The sequence below is a fragment of the Dendrobium catenatum genome, unplaced genomic scaffold (genome assembly GCF_001605985.2).
Source record: "Dendrobium catenatum unplaced genomic scaffold, ASM160598v2 fragScaff_scaffold_156, whole genome shotgun sequence".
NCBI classification, from domain to species: domain Eukaryota; kingdom Viridiplantae; phylum Streptophyta; class Magnoliopsida; order Asparagales; family Orchidaceae; genus Dendrobium; species Dendrobium catenatum.
Window position 1 is genome coordinate 11,438,995 of NW_021318618.1, and position 18,296 is coordinate 11,457,290.

Sequence of the window (18,296 nt, forward strand, 5' to 3'; positions counted from 1 at the left end):
AAGATCTCTTGTATCACCCATAAGGGTATCTTTTGCTGCTGTCTTGACATGAGAGAGACTAGAGGATAGAAAGAGAGAGATAGGATCTTGTGAGGGGGAGTTTTTGAGGGAGTTTCACAAATGTTGCTCCAAGCATTGATCCACGTCATATTCTTCCGTCATAGTCCCTTGTCCTTGGAGGGTTGAGAGAGGTCCACTTCAACAATCGATCAAGGTTCTCTGCCTGCTTCAGGAGGAAGCAAAAAGAGTTGGGTTCTGATCTGCCTTATTGGTGTCGGTGGAAAGGAGGTTTTGGAAAGGCTTCTTCGCCTTGTTGTGGGAGCAAAAGAAGAGTCACTGAGTTTAGTGTAATACCCGTAGGGCACCTCCGGGGAGTGGACGTTGGACGAGTTGACCAAACCACTATAAATCTATGTGTTCATTTCTACTGCTTTTTTCGCATTTAATTTCCGCACTTTAAATTTCTTTGTGGTGAATTAGGTTTAGTTTGAGTTTGTGTTTTTGATTGATTTTTTTTAAATACCAATTCACCCCCTCTTGGTTAGCATTGGGCTAGTTCATAAGGGCTTAACATCTCTAACGAACTTTCAGGTACTGCTATGTACTATGAATTACCGAACTCAGTACTTCACAGTACCGAGCTCAGTACTGCTCGATACTATGAATTATCGAACGTAAGCTGTGTACAATGTCCGAATCCAATAATCTCCCGCGGATTGGAAGGTTTATGTTGACTAATGGTTCGAGGCGCAAAACATCTCGCTGCTCCGCTTGCACGTCTGCTCCGCCGATCTTGCTTCACTCACCTGCCACGAGAGATTTTTCGGCGAAATTGCAACCGAAGGGTCGTACATGGCCAAATATGCAAGACCCACTACCACTCTTAGGGGCTGTTTGACAACAAGTGGGATTTAATAAATCCTATAAATTCGGATTTAGTACATTCGAAATGTGTTAAATCATGAAAACTGTTAGGTATGCCAAATGTTAAATCATGTTAAATCTTGAGAAATTGTTTGGTAACATATATCAGGATTTATGACTCTTAGGGATTTAAATTTAAATGAGATATTTATGAAATCAAGATTATTGCATAAAATATAATAAAATCAATTTTAATTCATATAAAATGACAAAAAATTTAATAAAAAGTAAATTACAAACTAACATTTACCAAAATAATAGATGTAGTATTAAATAAGCTAATTATATTAATATTTAATTACTAATTATATCATTACTTAGTCAATTAAGTTAAATTAGATAATTAATTTATGCACTAATTATAATATTAATAATTATATTAATTAAGTAAATCAATAATAACTTTGAGGCCTATATGGTTTGCCTTTCATCTTCGTTGCTTCGCACGAGGTGTAGAGAGATTGCGCGCGTCGCTACTTCGGCTCCCTTCGTGGCTGTTCGACTTCGCTCCTTCGACGACTTTACCTTCCTGTCGGGTTGGAAGTTACGACATTTTGATCGGAAGCAACAACGGGAGCTTGCTGGCTGTGAAGGTTCTCCTTTTCGCGCGCTTCTTCGGCGACTGTTGAGCTTCGGCGATACAGGCGCCGCGGGTAAGTCTTCCGCCTAGTAAATCCGGGATTTAAGCCGTAAATCCGTAAATCCGGGATTTATCGAATCCCGGGATTTAACGCGCGCTATAAAACCGTTTGGCTGGATTTAGCGTAAATCCGACTTAAATCCGACGATAAATCCGATACCAAACAGCCCCCTTAATATTGAGAGGTCTCGCAACTCAAAAACCAGAGTAATTTACCAAGCAGCCTTCTACTTCAGCGTTGGCTCGGAGATGGATGACGAGGATGTAGAGAAAGCGCTGTTCGCTTATTTAAAAAAGAAGGGTTTTTGGCAGACGGAGCGAGCCCTGCATGAGGAGCAGAGTAGGCTTTCCTCTGCTCCGCAGTCGGAAACTGCCCTTTCCCGGTATATGATCACTATTCCCCCTTCATTTTTTTTAAGGTTATGTTTGGTTTGAAAGAATTTGGGGGCTGTAATTAATAGGTTAATTGATTTACCTAAGAACATGAACCTATGCATTTTCCTATTGAACCAACCCATCTAACTCTAGTGAATAATGGATAAAAGGATTATTGATCTGGCCACATATCTCTTCTTTCACATGAAACAAAATTCAATTTTGCATCAACCTAATAAGATGGAGACAATATTTTTCTCATTGAGTTTCTCCTCGACAAGAAAATGTGGTAAATTTTTTTTGATTTTATTCCTTTCTAATTTTCATTATCATTTCCTTTATTTTAATTCCTTTAAACCAAAAGAAGCTTTTAAAATGTTGAAATTGCTATTTTTTTGGTTATTGCACTGATTTCCTTGTTTTTATTTTTTATTTGGAAGCTTATTTGCTTGCTGCCATTAGCGACATACTTTTTATTTGTTTCTGCAAGGCTTAATTCAGTCAAACCCTGTATGTGATCTCATCATTAATTATGCTTGAAATGCTGATAAAAGTATGTAAATGGTCTTGTGGAAGTAGGCTTCATCATACAGATATTGGCAGATGCCATTGCTGTTCTTCTGCCAACTGGAGAGTTTAACTAGTTAAGGTAGAAGTTTCTAACTACATTTTAAAAGGGAAGAAACAAGTGAGGTTTGGCTAGTTCTTGTGTAGAGAAAAAATCTATGGATCTAAAAATTTTAACTTATGCTACAACTTTTCCACTATCATCATACGAGTAATGTTCTTAAACACATTCCATATTGGTTTAGTCCGACCTAAATGAAGTATTTTCTTTTAATATTTGAGGTACTGAATTGTCAACTTTGCGAGTGTTTGACCTTTTAGAATCTGTTTGCATATGTCTTTCACTGTGGGGGAATGATTAATTTTTTATAATGATAGTTTCAAACGTTCTATTCACCAATATTTTTATATTTCTACCTCTGTTTTGTTAAATATTGAAGAAAAAATGTTTTACAGCTCAGAAAGGGGTCCAGCACTGTACCATGATGGTTATAGCAAGCTCAGGTCATGGGCATATGGTTCATTGGATTTATACAAGGTAGGAGCTCTTGGAAAATATTCTCAATTCATACCTCGAAATTGTCTCACATCAAAGAAATGTTTATTATCTCACATTCAAGAAATACAACTTTCATCTTTCTTGTTGAAAATATAAGTTCACTAACAAACACAATATTCAAATGGACAAGATAGAAGCTTCCTTGCTATTTGACTAACTTATGCCACTAAATTTTCATGCTTATGTACTAAAGAAAATTTTTAAAAAATTGACCAGCATCAAAAGAACTGCTAAAACTGTATAGTCGATGCCTTTTTTATTCGATTATGCGTGCCAAGTTGTAGACAATCATGGAGAAATTTATTAGCTTTATTTGCTTGTCCTACAGTAATTTATTATGATTTTGCTCTTCCAAGTGATATTGTTTTAGCTGATGCCTTTTCCATTGGACTTAGCCTAATACTAATTTGAACAATCTAAAAAGCAAAACATTAGGTTTGACCCTTTTTAGTTAACATGATAACTCTTGAAATTTAGACTTTACAACTACTATGGTTGTTGTGCTTCTTGAAAACAATTATGTATTTTTTGCAGCATATTTTGTACTGTATTTTTATTATTTATCTTTAAATAGTTTCACACCATTGGTTATGCTTGAATGGTTTTATTCAAGCAATGTCCCTCATTGGAAATACTTATAATGTTCTTCAGATGTGTTTTGGGCCCATGATGAAATATTTACATTTTCTACAACTAGGGCTACTATAAGATTTCTTTTGTAGTTTGAACCTATAATATTTATATTTTTAATAAAAGTCATGTGGCCGACATTCTTTATTATTCCCTGGTTAACTGATAACAGGAAATGCAAGGCATGCCTATCTCAAGTACTTTGTTAAAATTTCAAATTGTGTTTGAACTTGAAGAAAATATTCATGGTTTTAAGGATCTAGTCTTGTTCAAGTTCAATGCATTTACGCATCACTTTTCTATTAACCTATTGATATTTATGAACCCATTGATGTTAACTGTTTCCACTCAAATGAAATTATTTCAGCATGAGCTTCTGCGGGTACTGTATCCAGTTTTTATACATTGCTTTATGGACCTTGTGGCAGACGGCCACATGCAAGAGGGTACATTTTAGCAAGCCTTTATGTTTTTCCATCTTTAGTATATCATGTTTCACACTATTTATCCCTTTGATGTGTAACCTATATTGGTATATATATAATGGTCAGCTCGAGCATTTTTTCAAACTTTTCGTGAGGACCATGAATTGATGCATCTAAGGGATCTACAAAAGTTAGAGGGGATACTCTCTCCATCACATTTGGAGGTTGTAATGTCAGGAACCTGCTTATGATACCATAACTTATCTAACAATTTGTCACTGACAATGTAATGCTTTATTTCTCTTATGCAGGATATGGATTTGGCTAGATCTTTGAGACATAGCAAAGTTAGCATAAAATTGTGTGAGGTGCCAACTCACCTATGCTTTTGTTTGAACTTTGTTAATTGTTGATGTTTTAGATAAACTTTTTTGCGTCCACACCTTCCAACATTATTTTGTTTGAATTGTGTGGGATTTATTGTTTTAGTTGCACTATCAAGATAAATCTTTTTTAAAGGATGATTTCAAAATATGTATTGAACTTCCAAATTCCTAATTTAATATGAATTTATTGAGGATATTGTTATTATTCTTATTCTTCACTACCTATAGATGCCTTTTAGTTTTGCGTAGGACAACCTCAGGTGATATACAGAAAAATGATCAAGATGACTCTAACAAAACCTTTTTCTTTTCTTGCCATTCCATGTTTACAAATAATCAAATTCTCACACTTGTGAATGATATGTTACTCAAACTTTAAGAGATAAATGACAGTAGTTGAAAAGGGAAACATCGAAAATTGTTCACTAACAATTCATATGTGACCCATTTAATCCAAGAGTCACTACAAAAAATAATAGCTGTTAGGGCACCTTAAAGTGTCATAATATGTATCTATTATGGCACATGATATATTAAGTCATCAAACAATGGTGTCACTTAGGTGGCCGTTGGCATAGGGTTAAGGGCATCTTTTTGTGCCCTAAAAATTAAACTTTCATAACATATAATTTTGCTAGCATAGTCTCCTCAACGACACCTATAAGGTGCCCTAATAGACCAGCTTTTCCAACATGTTTATATGATGGAATTTATTAATAAATATGACAAATATTATGTGTCATAATAGGTTAACTTACCAAACACATTTATTTGATGAAATATGTTTAATAATAAGGCACATTTAAGTTGCCCTATGATATATGATTTCCCAACACTTGAATTTAATAAAATGACATTATTTTATGCCTCAATATATGTATAACTAATATAAATAATATTCAATTATCAATTAATTATGCTAACTCATAATATTTCATTTGCAAAAAAATAATCTCCAATTCAATTATCATGAGAGCTTACATAAGATATATTTTTTTTTTAAAAAAAATTCATAAATATAAAATTACAAGAATTTTTCACCTTAAATACAACAAAAATTCTATTTCAATCTTCATATATGTACATAATCAATCCATTAAAATAAATGTCTTCACAAAACAATACAAGAAAATAAAATAAAATGGCCTTTATCATGAGGCCGTTTTCCTTACACAGTAGCAACCAAGTCTTGGGATTTCTATTTCTACACTTCATTGTCATCCACTGGAGGAAAGTACGTCTCACGATCATCAACTACGCTTTACTTTTATACTTTTGAGGCTGCTTGAAAATATCATTCCACTTGTACATATACTGTAATCAATGATTAAAAATTTCAGTAGTAGTTTATATGCATGACATGACATATCTTATTGTTCAAGATAGATCATTTTAAAGATGCAAAACTATTATGCATGTTATGGTCAATTAAATTATTTGGAAAGCAAAATGAATTTTAAAAATATTTTTAAAAAAGTATATTTTAAATTTGATAAACAACAATGACATGATGAAAAAACAATGTAGGGAAGACAATTGTTGTAGTGTATAAGCTTGCAAATAATTTTTGTTGCATTCATACAGATGATAAGAAACAGTTCAAGTAACATAGATTATACATAGCTATTTTAATCTTAAAATGATCGGCCTTTAACAGATAAGCACGCATAATTTGAAAATTTTAAACAAAGAAAAGAACTTTAATAGATAAACTATACCAGTATGAAGTAACCTACCTCACAATTACGGTAGCTATTTGATTAGTTGTAAGAATTTTCAGAGGTTCATGTTGTCCAAATATTTTGGTCCCCTTCACCACATCTACAAGCCATGCCTTGTATTGAATTCTCATTCATTTGAAAAGAAACCATCTGTTGCACTAGTAAATACCCAAAAGTTATCACTCTTCCATAACATCCAAGTAAACAGCTTTTGCTTTCAAAGCCAAACAAACCATTAACAACCATGATCAATTCGAGTGAACATAGGAAGCATGAAAACTCAAGAATAATCATGACAAGTAATTCCAATAAGATGAACAATTATGGAGGTGTACTGAGAGTTGAACATGCATTGAACTATTTCCAATAAGATATCAGAAAAGATAGACATTAAAATACTTTTATAGTAACGCCAACAAAAATATACAAGAATAAGTGGTATTAGATAACAAACCTTTTTTCAAATGAAATAATGCTACGAGAATACCTATTTCTAACAAAAAAACATTCTATTAGCTTTATCCCTTAATAGAGATCCAGCAATTGTTTTTATAATCTCACGATGAACTATTTTTAACAACAATGAACTATTTCTTATAATCTCACGATGATAAGAATACTGAGGATGAAATGTCTTGATCATATATTTAGAAATTGTTCCAAACATCCCGTTCATGATCTGTTTGAAAGAAATTTTGTAACAAAAATACAAGTTGAGAGAGAAACTGAATTTACTTATTTGAAAAGATCAAAGATGCAGTACTTACGCTTAATATTAAATGGGATTCTTCACGTGATTTCACCTTTGAGCAATGTTGTGCTTACGTACCGAGCAAGTGAGATCTAGAAAATTGAACAGCAAATAAGGCTAATTTCAAAAACTTCATCAATTACTTAGTTTCTGATTGCTCCTGCTTTCTCTCCATTAGTTACGAAGGAGAGTATGTGTAAGCAATGGATTTTTTATGATCAAACGACACAATACATTATCATTACAAAGATTATATCAAACAGTTATAGCAAGGTACCAACCTGAACCGATTGTTTAAAAACATGTACAAACTTTTGTGTGTCATACAGTTAATGCGACTGAATCATTAACAACAAAATAATAATCTTAAGAAAAATTGAGTATGCTTAGAAACACCTGTAACATAGGTGACAATATATGTATTTACTCTTTCCAAGATTATAGGTTCTAGTTGCAAAGAAATAAAAACAAGCCGCTTCTTTGAGACAACATTCTGCCTAACAAGAACATGGAAGAACTAGTGCGGCATATGTATAATTATTGTAGGAAGAATATTTACGACAAAGAGTAAAACTAAAGAGAACATGTTTAGAATTGGGAAAAAATAACTGCATGAACTGAAGTCAAAAGCTCTTCTCCTCTTGTGAACAACATATGCAATACCAAGCCATAAAATCTAATTGCATATGATCCAGCCTGATGCGGAGCATTATAGCATCAGAGCTATCTCCTTATTCAGGCGGAACAAGTTATCCCATTGCTGCTTTAGTTAGTTAGAGGAGTGCCACCTCCACTTTCAATTCTATTTTTTATTACCACAGCATCTTCAAACTCATTATGAATCTGATTAAAATTAATTTTAATGTGTGGTTTTTTTATCCACACATTAGAATTATCCAATCTTGATGAAATAATTGGATTGATGCTCTTATCATTCTTCAATAAATCACTGAAACTGTTTCTTGAAGAAGAAGCCTCCTTGTCATTTGCTCCAGAGATAATAGCCGATGTAGGTGCTTTTGGTATTTTTTCAAACACCGAAATTACCTCTTTCCCTTTACCTGACTCCGTCAAAGGCTTGTGTTTAGAACTCAAACCTTCCCTCTTTGATGACAATAGGAGATTCAAAAACCCGAAGATTGTGAGGGGAGATGCGTTTAAAGGAGAATCTACCTTTTGAATCCAACATAATTGGACTCGCGGTAGAAACAAAGGATTTGGTGTTCCGGTCATCCATAGATGACCGACCACCTTCATCCATCTCCAACTTTGACACCCAAAATCTTCAAATGCTTCTTCGAAAATCCTCCTAATTTTGTGGAGCTTCTCTCTCTTCTCTCTTGACCGAACACTCTTCCAAAGGCTTCCGGGTAATCACACCATGATGAATGATGAACATGTAACAATGATTTATTGGTCACCAACATGTATATAAATCACCAAACAGCCAAACAAAATTTTTTGGACAGCTTATGGTTATGACCAGAATATTTTTATTTGGTGTAAAAAGCTTTAAATTGGAAAACTTTTTCATTGTTGTGTGTATAAAATAGATAGAGAAAATTAAGGAACTAACGATCAAAGAGTACAAAGTTATTTCTCCCTACTATCATCTTATAAATAGTGCAGAAACCCTATAATAATAATCAGAAAAAACATGAATTCAATTGGAGAAGGCCTCTTCTGGAGCTCATATTTCAAGCTAAGCATTAGTTTTTAGAAGATTAGTATACAATACCATTTCACGAATTCGCTTTTGATCCTCTTCACTGAGCAAAATTGCATCTTCATGTGGAGGGAACCTCCATTCTTGAGAGGAAATAAATTATACCAAACTCATCATTCCAGCAACAACACTGTTTTTAATTCTGTCAAGAAAAACTACAGCATTTTTAGAACTTCAAAACTACCTTCAGACATTGATTGTGCAACTCTTAGTGAGAGTAGAACCTGTTCTCAAAATCTCTTCTCCCTCTTCATCATGCACCATCACAATTAGATTTTGTCGGAGCGACGCCACTAGACTACACCATATTAAGAGAATAAAGTTGACTTATAGTATATATTTCCTCTCAAGCCGTAATGAAATAAGCCTACACTGGACTACACAGGTTTGAATCCTCTCCAAAGCAAATGAGCTTCAACATCATCTCTTGTTCTGCAAATGTCATTTCCACAATCTCTACATGAGCATAATATCATTCCATTTCTTTGTTTACAAAGGAGTGCAAACAAAGAAATGTTTTCACTTTCATGGCTTGTATTAAATTGGTTCCAAGTGAGTTTTTTCTGACAAATTAAGAAGGGATGTAAGCTATTCTTTTTTTTTTTTTTTGCATTTTGTGTATTAGCACAAAATGAGAACATTCTATTTAAATAACAAGTTTTATTCAACTTCATATTCTCAAAATTTGTCTTTTAAACTATTAAATGGCTGGGGGTCTAAGGGGGTAGCTCCCCTTGGCGGGGTTCGACCTGCCCGGTTAGGTCGCAGGGTCAAGGGGCAGCGCCCCTGTGGGGGTTTCCCGGGGCAACGCCCCCAGAACAAATTTTAATTGTAAGGATCATTTTGGTTCATGGTTCCCTAATAAATTTGGTCGCAAGGAAAAAAAAAAGGTTGTTAATGAATTTTAAATGCATAGACTTTAACATTAAAACATCAGAAAAGATAAGCAATGCAAGGTTGTCAAAAAACTGCATGCTGGAGAAATAGTCGGCGAAACATTTACCTTTCAGCACTGTAGAAACAGTCGGCGTTCCGTGAACTAAAATTAGACCAACTTCGAACAAGAAAAAGAACTTCAAGATCAACATCCTGATGAACTTCAAGATCAACATAACATTTACCTTTCAGCACTGTAGAAATAGTCGGTGTCCACGAGAGGCAAGTATACGGTCGACCTCAACCTCAAGAACCCTAGACAACGAAAAGAAAAAAAACAAGAAAAGTTTATTAACCGTAGACAGTGGGATTCGACATTCTAAGAAGGATTAAGGCCAGAGATTGAAAGCCATGAGAAGAATTACTTGATGTACTGGCGATTGTCGGTGTAGCAGGAGCGATCGGCGAGAACGAACGCTAGACGAAGAGAACGCACATCGGGCAAAGACGTTCGATGGAGGAGGCAATAGATTTGAATAAGAGCTCTGTTATCGCTCTTCGGCATTAATTCGAAGAAGGATGAAAGAAGCGGGCACAAAACTTATCGCGAAAATTTCTCTTACCGCCAAATAGCTCTGTTAGCGCCAAATCTATATCTTAGCGCAAAATTATAATATGTCCTAATAAATATTTTTTAAGGCACTTCCATAAAACTGCCTTAATATATATGTTGTTAAAAGTTAATTTTCTTGTAGTGAGTGTCACATTTCTTCAATTTAATCCATCGACTACACAAAATCGATCTGAAATGGTTTGTTAGGGACTAAATTGCAGTTAGTTTTGCATGGTCGAGGGATTAAAATGGGATCAATTTAGTATCTCAGTTTCCAGCAATTTCTACCTGAGGGTTCATTTGTGATCAATTTTGTATAGTCGAGGGATTACATTGGAGAAATGTAATACTTTGAAATTAAATTTAGACACACGAATAGTTGGGGGATTATTTTGGACTTTATCTCTGGTTGAAATGTCATAAACTTATAGACCTTATAAAAAGAAGACTATTGAGTTAGAACAATAGAAGGATTTGAGGTTTCCATTAAAAGAATACAATGCAACCCAATAGGGAGGTGAATTTGGTTGTTCAATCAGAACTGAAGAAAATATTCGATTAAAAAAATAATTCACCAAATATACACAAATCACAACAGTCAAAATATTAAGTATATAAATATAAAGAATAAGATAAGAACAATTAGATTGGTTTTACAGTGGTTTGGCCCGACCCATATTGTGTCGACTTTACATGTTCCCTTCATTTGGTTACTACTAGTTGCTTTGTCACAAGTAGCCATAACACTCCTTTACGTTAGTGAGGAGATTCAAGGTGATGAAACTACAAATACTAGCACCGACCAAATAGGTGATGGACTAACTAGTGGATGAGGCAATGCGATGTAATCTCAACATATACAATAGAAGTAAGAAAATTGAATTGCATTGTTGTTTATAAAATTTTATTCGCTAACTTGCTAATATCCTCTGGTTGGATGACCCTCATGTGCACACATGCAATATTAACACTATTTGCAAGCAACAATATCGGTCAAGTTCTTTCGATTGTATTGGAACATCGAAACTAAATAAAGGAAAAGAGTTAGTTCATTTGTCTTTTTGTCTAATCAATCATGAATGCAATGTCTCTTCACTTACTAAGAGATCCATCATCCTTACCATAAGGATTGTGCGATTATGCCATGCCGCACAGTGCTCTTGCAATTCTAAAGTCCCACTTGCACCTCGTACTTTGTATTCATCGAAGACCGTTCTTCGCGCCACTCGCACACCCAAAATCATACTCACATCATCATAAACGTTGATTCACCTCTTGAACTTTGCTTCGTCGTTCGCATGTACAATAACAAACCCTAGCCGCTCACACGCTACTTGTTGGAGATCACTGCACGCTGCTTCAATGCTTCGCCGCTCATAGTTTGAACTTTGCAATCCCTCACTACTCCTTAGTGTATATCTCGCACTTACACGCGAACTGGAATGATAAGTAGCATTGTAAAAAAAGATAATGTATTTACTAAAATTCCCCCCTCAAATACTGAATAGTAGGAGAGTTGCAATATTTTTTGTTAAGTTTGGCGGTTTTGTTAACGAAGGGAACAAATTTGATCAATTTTCAATAGCCAATGGACTAAATTGGGGTATTGCAAAGCTCAGGGATTAAATTGGGTACTTACTAATTGTTGGGGGATTATTTTAGATTTTTTCTTCAATATAACTAAGAACTACGGACTTTGAAAATAATTCACATTTCTAATAACAATATTTATAAAAAAAATATTATTGATATTATTTCATTAGCATAGGAGTTTTTGGAATTGCTTGAAATATATATAAACATAAAATATCCAGGGTAAAAAATTGCTATAAAAAAAGAGAACAACATCTCAATGTCTAGTATACCAAGTTATACAATTTCTTTTGCTTATAATAAAGATTAATAATTAATACAACTTTAGCCTATCAGGTTAGACAATTGCTATATAAATAGAAATGACATACCTTAGATAATTAGGGCCTATATCATTATATTTTTAAAATGTATGTATTTTAGAAATGCATGGGTTGTTTTGTTGGATGAAAATTAAATGCATTGAATTTTTTTTTGTGTGTATTTTTTATTAATTTTAAATACATTGTAATATGGCTAGTGGAGGTTGGCAGAAGTGGGCACCAACAATGACAGTGGGCGGTTGTAATCGGGAAAGGTGAGGTTGCATTCTATGAATTATTTTATACTTTGAATTCAACAAAAATAGGCATTATGGTGTATTCCAAATTCCGTATGCAAAAACTTTATATTTGATCTAATTTAAATAAAACATAAAAAAATCAAAACCTCTCTATTTCTTTAACTTTTTTAGTTTTAATACTTACAACCAAACAACCTCTCAGGAAGAAGCATCTCTTAGCGCCTAAAAGTAACAGGTGTCATAAAAATATCATAGCTAAACACAAAAATATCAATAGAATTGTCATAGCTTAACACGAATTAGAAATATCATACAACAATAATGACAACAAGTATTTATCCCACTGTGGGGTTGACTATATGAATCTTTTTTCTCCGTTGTCGTATTAAGAGTTAAATTCCCATTTAAATTCAAATAAAAAAAAATAGATCATTTTTAATACTTTCTAACAAAGTCTTTTTCAGTTCTACATCAACCTTTCTTAACATAGGTTGTATATAATACATCTACTCTTCTATAAGGTCATCAGAAGGCCAATATTTTATGTGACCAAATCATCTAAGGCAACTCTCTCTTATCTTATCTGTCACTAGAGCTACTCCAACCTTTCCACTTTTATGCTCGTTTTGCATTCTGTCTCTAAATATTAAGCCACTCATCCACCTGCGCATCCTCATCTTTGCAGTACTCAACTTAATTTTATGCTTCTCTTTTAATTACCAAAATTCTATGCCATTAAGCATTGCAAGTTTTATCACTATCTTATAAAATTTTATCTTAAATTTAAGGGGCACTTTTCTATCACACGATATGCTGATGCATTCCTCCCCTTCAACAGTTCAATTTGAATTCTACTAATAATGTCTCCTTTTATTTTACCATTGCTTTGAACAATAGTCCATAAATATCTAAAATGTGTTCTCTTTTTAATGATTTGATCACCCAATGTCATAATCCCACCACTAGTTTTATTACCACTAAAATTGCACTCGATGTATTCAATTTTATATCTACTCAAACGAAAACCTTTAGACTCTTAAGTTTTACATCCTTAATTCATATTTTTCATCAACTCTCTTTCTAGTCTTATCAACAAGAAGAATGTCAGCAGAAAAAAGCATACACCAACACCAAGATACGTCTTCTTGCAAATATCATAGCTAAATACAAATAAAGATTATAGCAAAAACCCCACCCGTTTCTACATTAAATAATTCAATCAATACTGAGCAAAGAAACTAAGCAGTATCAGAGGAGGCAAATAGAGAAGTGACAGAGAAGGAGAGCAACCATTTATTGTGACACTTGACGATGGGTGCTGGATGATTTGGAAGGACGAGAATGATTGAAATGGTTGACGGTCAAGGAAAATGGATACTCTCTTGTCATGAAACGCTGCCACAGCCTCTTGAGAAAAAGGATGAGGGGTGTCTCAAAATTTTGGGCGTTAATATTGGATGAGGGGTAGGACTGGTAGAGGGAAAGTTGATATTTGTTAACCTGCTTTCTCAATGCACTTTCCAGTAGCTATTTTAAAGCAACTGCCCGAAAACAGGTTGACACCGCAGTTTTGGTGAGAGTTGCTTTACATTAAGTAGGAAGTTTTCATCCAAACGCCTCCCAACTGCTGAGCAGCAGTTTTACAGAAAGCAAAACTGGTTGAAAGACAAACCAAATAAGCCCTGAAAGTATATTCAGTCGATACTGAGATATAGCTTTTTGATTGTTATCATAGTTATACATATTTAAATTGGTCACTAAAGAAACTTGAATGTGGCTGATAGATCTACCGATTATTATTTAAAATTTTACTTTCCTGTAGAGAGATGTTCCATGTGATATATTAGTGTGTTATGATCCCACTAGGTTGATACTTGATCACCTTGTTGTGCAAATATTCATTGTGGTTTTAAAATGCAAGTATACTGATAGTTCATTAAAACAACAAAAAAGTTATGTTTTCGTGTGTCAATAGCAGTCCAATTAGAATAACTTTGCTGCGTGTAAAATGCAGCATTTGGTTGGGCAAACTATAACAATTTTTTTCTTACATTGGAACTAGTACTCGTACAATCTGCTTTTGCAATACCTTCAGAAGGCTCAGTCTTTTACCATGCTTGAAGTAATCAATGAGCATATCAACTTTGAAGGTACTAGTCTTCTGTTGTATCTTATTGACACCATCTTTTGATGCTCTCCAGTCCCCTTAAAAAAGTTTTTGTCTTCATTAGCTAATCTAATTTAATTCTTTGTTCTGTTGATAGTATCATCAGTCCAACCCGTCTCAATTTCTGATGACTCGGATGTTATAGCTCTTGTGGGAAACAGCCAGGATTTAGCAAAGCAAGTAAATCGGAAGGAAGTTCGTTGGGGCGTGAGTTTCATCTCCATTTCATTTGTACCATCTTTCATATTTTAAGCGTTATGGATACTAGAAGCATCCTTGGTAGATAACATATATTATTTTATTCATTTTTTATTTGAAATTTGAGTGATTTGAAAGTTTATAATCATTAAGCTGATCTGAAATAGTTGGAATAAGGTTCATGATGATTTCAAATTTTCTGAGCAATGATTTCATGTCCATCATGCAACAGATGGCCTTGACTTTTTTTTTCCTCCTTCTTTCCTTAAAGCATTGCCTTTCTATTTCAAAACTAGCCAAAATTTCTGCGCGGAATGTTTGTTTAGTGGTTTAATTGTGTTTCTCTGTTGCATATGAACTGATCCAAGATTAAATCACTCCCGCTGGGCTTGGCCATGGCTTGGTGGGGAATTCAAGTTGAAAACAAAAGAATGAGCTGACTTCGATTGTCTCAAGTAACATTGCATTTCTGATCTAAATTAAGGTTACCTACCCACCTATGGTCAAAAGTTAGGGCAACTTTATGCATATGGTTCCTTGCGGCTGGGTGCTTCTTGTGATTGTATGTTTGTCACCTCTGTGATTTGACAATTCTTAACGGAGGTCCCTGCAACGGTGGTTTCTTGCAGGATTTCCAAGTAATGTTCCTAATGTTATGGCTTTTCTTCGTTGACTTCTTAGTGCTAACCAATCCTGTTTGATTTTTGTAAGATTTTTAAATAGATATGTCTAAGGTAGGCAACAGAACAATTCTATTATATATATATAATTTTTTGGTGTATAGTTCTTTTATTTATTTATTTTCTTGCGATTTTAAACTTTGATCAAGGAGCTTGAAGCATTCTGGGAGAGATCCCTCGTTTAAATATGAGACATACCAAATGGTTAATTGTTTCCCTTATTAATTCCATCTGTTTTTCTCCTTCTTTGATTTTTATAATTATCAGCTGAAATTTTGATTACCAGTTACAATCTAATTCATGTGAGAATATTTTCACTTTCTAATGGAATTGAGATGAAATTAATGCCACCTATTGAAATTTGTGCAGCAACAACAACAACATCATCAAGCCTTTTATCACAATATGCGGGGTCGGCTACTTGAATCATTTTTTTTTCCATTGTGCCATGTTATGAGTCAAATTCTCATTTAAATCTAATAAAAAAGTAATTTCTAATATTTTCTAACCGAGTCTTTTTAGGCCAACCTCTGTCTTTCTTAATATCTACCAAATCTAATATGTATACTCGCCTAACCGGGTCATGGAAGGCTGACGTTTTATGTGACCAAACCATTTAAGATGAGTCTCTCTAATCTTATTTGCTACTGGAGCATTCCAACATTTTCATGGATATGCTCATTTCGTATTCTGTCTCTAAGAGTAAAGCCTCTCATCCACCTGAGCAACCTCATCTCTACAACACTAACTTAATTTTATGCTTCTCTTTTAATGGCCAACATTATGCACCATAAATTATTGCAGGTCTCACCACTATCTTATAGAATTTTTCCTTAAGTTTGAGGGGTACTTTTCTATATCACAAAAAAGCCTGATGCATTCCTCACTTCAACCATCCAACTTGAATTCTACTAAAAATATCCCCATCTATTTCACCATCACTCTAAACAATAGACCCGAGATATTTATAACGTATACTCTTCTTGTGATTTTGAGAAACATTAGTATCACGTTGTAACCTACACTCAATAACTCTCTCCCTTAGTTTTAAAGTATGATACATTAACTTAATTCCTTTATAATTCACAGTTTCGCACGCTCTTGTGCATCACATTTATTTTTAAAAATAGAAATTAATACACTCCACTCATCTGACTTCTTTTGCTTTTAAAATAATATTGAAAAGTTTCGTAAGCCAAGAAATTTCTTTGTCTCCTAAGCTTTTCCGCACCTCTTTTAAAATATCATAAGGACAAATAGTTTTTCCACGCTTTATTTTCTTTAAAGTCTCTCTAACTTTGGTTTTACTAATATGTCGATAAAATAAAAATCTCTATTTCATTTAAGGTGCTAAGGTCACTAAAGTTAATCATATTCCCACAATCTTCATTGAAAAACTTATCAAAATATCTCATCCACATTTGCTGAATATCCTCTTCTAATAAAAAAACTTTTTGATCTTTATCCTTAATGCACTTCACTTGAACTAAATTGTTACTTCTCATATCTCTTTATTTGACTAATTTATACATACATCTTTTTCTCTCCTTAGTATCTAATATATTATATACATCATTAAAAACTAAAATTTTTGCATGACATATTGCTTTCTTAGACTTCTTACAAACCTCTTTATATTTTTTCCAATTTTTCGATTTTTTACATCTTAACCATTATTTATAACAAATCTTTCTATTTTTTATCTTTTCTTGCACATTTTGATTCCACCAACTATTTTTACTATTTTGAACTTTTCTTTTGACACTCGAAGCACATTATTTGTAACATTCTTAATATCACTAGCTATTTTTTCTCACATAACATTTGCTTCTTCATATACAGTTAGAATCATAACTTCATGAACCTTACTAAAAATATTTTCATTATTGTTCTTTAAATGACCTCATCTAATCTTAGGATAATATTTTCTTTATTTTTCATATTTTGCCCTTTCATCTTAAAGTTCAATACTAATCAACGGTGCTGAGTACATAAACTTTCACTTAGAATAACTTTACAATCTTTGCAATTTAAGCGATCTATTTTTCTTATGAGAAAATAATCAATCGGAGTTTTCTTATATATATTCTTATAAAACGATGAGATGCTCTCTTTTTTTAAATATGTTGTTAGCAATTATAAATTCACAAGTTAGAAAAAAATCTAATATGGTCCTACCTCTTTTATTAGTCGCTCCAAATCCATAACCATTGTGAATGATTTTAAATTTTTCTACCTCTCTACCAACATATCTATTTAAATCTCCTCTAATAAATTTTTTTTTCAAGATGTATCTTTTGTATTAATTCTTCTAAGTTATTCCAAAATTTTCATTTTGAACTATATCCAAACCTACTTGAGGGGTATAAACACTTGTAATATTAATAATCTTAGCATAAAAAATAATCTTTAAACTTATAATTTTATCTCTAATTATATTAATTTCTACAACATTATCCTTGAAATTCTTATATATAATTACACGTACATCATTTATAGTACGACTCCTACCTGAATATCAACTATCAAATTGTGCGTAGGAAATAAATTTTTTGGGATTAATATCTTATTTTCCTGTGAAAGTTGCTAGTATGTTGCATAGATTGATTGCATCTGAATCTCACTGCATTCTAGATGTTCATTAGAAGTGTTAGATCCTTGAATTTCTTACCTCAAATTAATAATTTATTTTGAGAAATGTTATCTTTTTCCTCAAGCATGAGGCTTGCTTAGTTATTTCTTTCACTCCCTCTCTTTTTCTCTTTTATCTTCTTTATCATTTTTACTTGAAAGCATGATTGATTGTCTGCCAAATATATTATAATCTGGTTTCTCTTCTATGCTTGAAGTTTCAGTCACTTGCTTTGCTCATGTTTTTTTTTGTTCCTGTTAATTCTATTAGA

The 18,296-nt window shown here is 33.3% G+C and overlaps 1 protein-coding gene across 5 annotated transcripts in view; it reads left to right on the forward strand.

Annotated features, from left to right (window-relative positions):
* Positions 1–1,353: 1,353 nt before the first annotated feature.
* Positions 1,354–18,296, forward strand: part of LOC110096220 (transcription initiation factor TFIID subunit 5) — a 36,851-nt gene continuing 19,908 nt past the window's right edge. For 2 of the 5 annotated variants that reach the window (XM_020822056.2, XM_028692615.1), the window contains exons 1-8: positions 1,355–1,577; positions 1,801–1,947; positions 2,963–3,044; positions 4,063–4,141; positions 4,247–4,344; positions 4,432–4,488; positions 14,411–14,498; positions 14,613–14,722. In XM_020822056.2, the coding sequence (XP_020677715.1) occupies positions 1,814–1,947; positions 2,963–3,044; positions 4,063–4,141; positions 4,247–4,344; positions 4,432–4,488; positions 14,411–14,498; positions 14,613–14,722 (648 nt within the window). In that variant the 5' untranslated portion in view covers positions 1,355–1,577; positions 1,801–1,813. Of the gene's footprint in view, positions 1,578–1,749; positions 1,948–2,962; positions 3,045–4,062; positions 4,142–4,246; positions 4,345–4,431; positions 4,489–14,410; positions 14,499–14,612; positions 14,723–18,296 lie in introns of all 5 variants that reach the window. The other 3 variants (XM_028692613.1, XM_020822057.2, XM_020822058.2) reach the window with 3 other exon arrangements.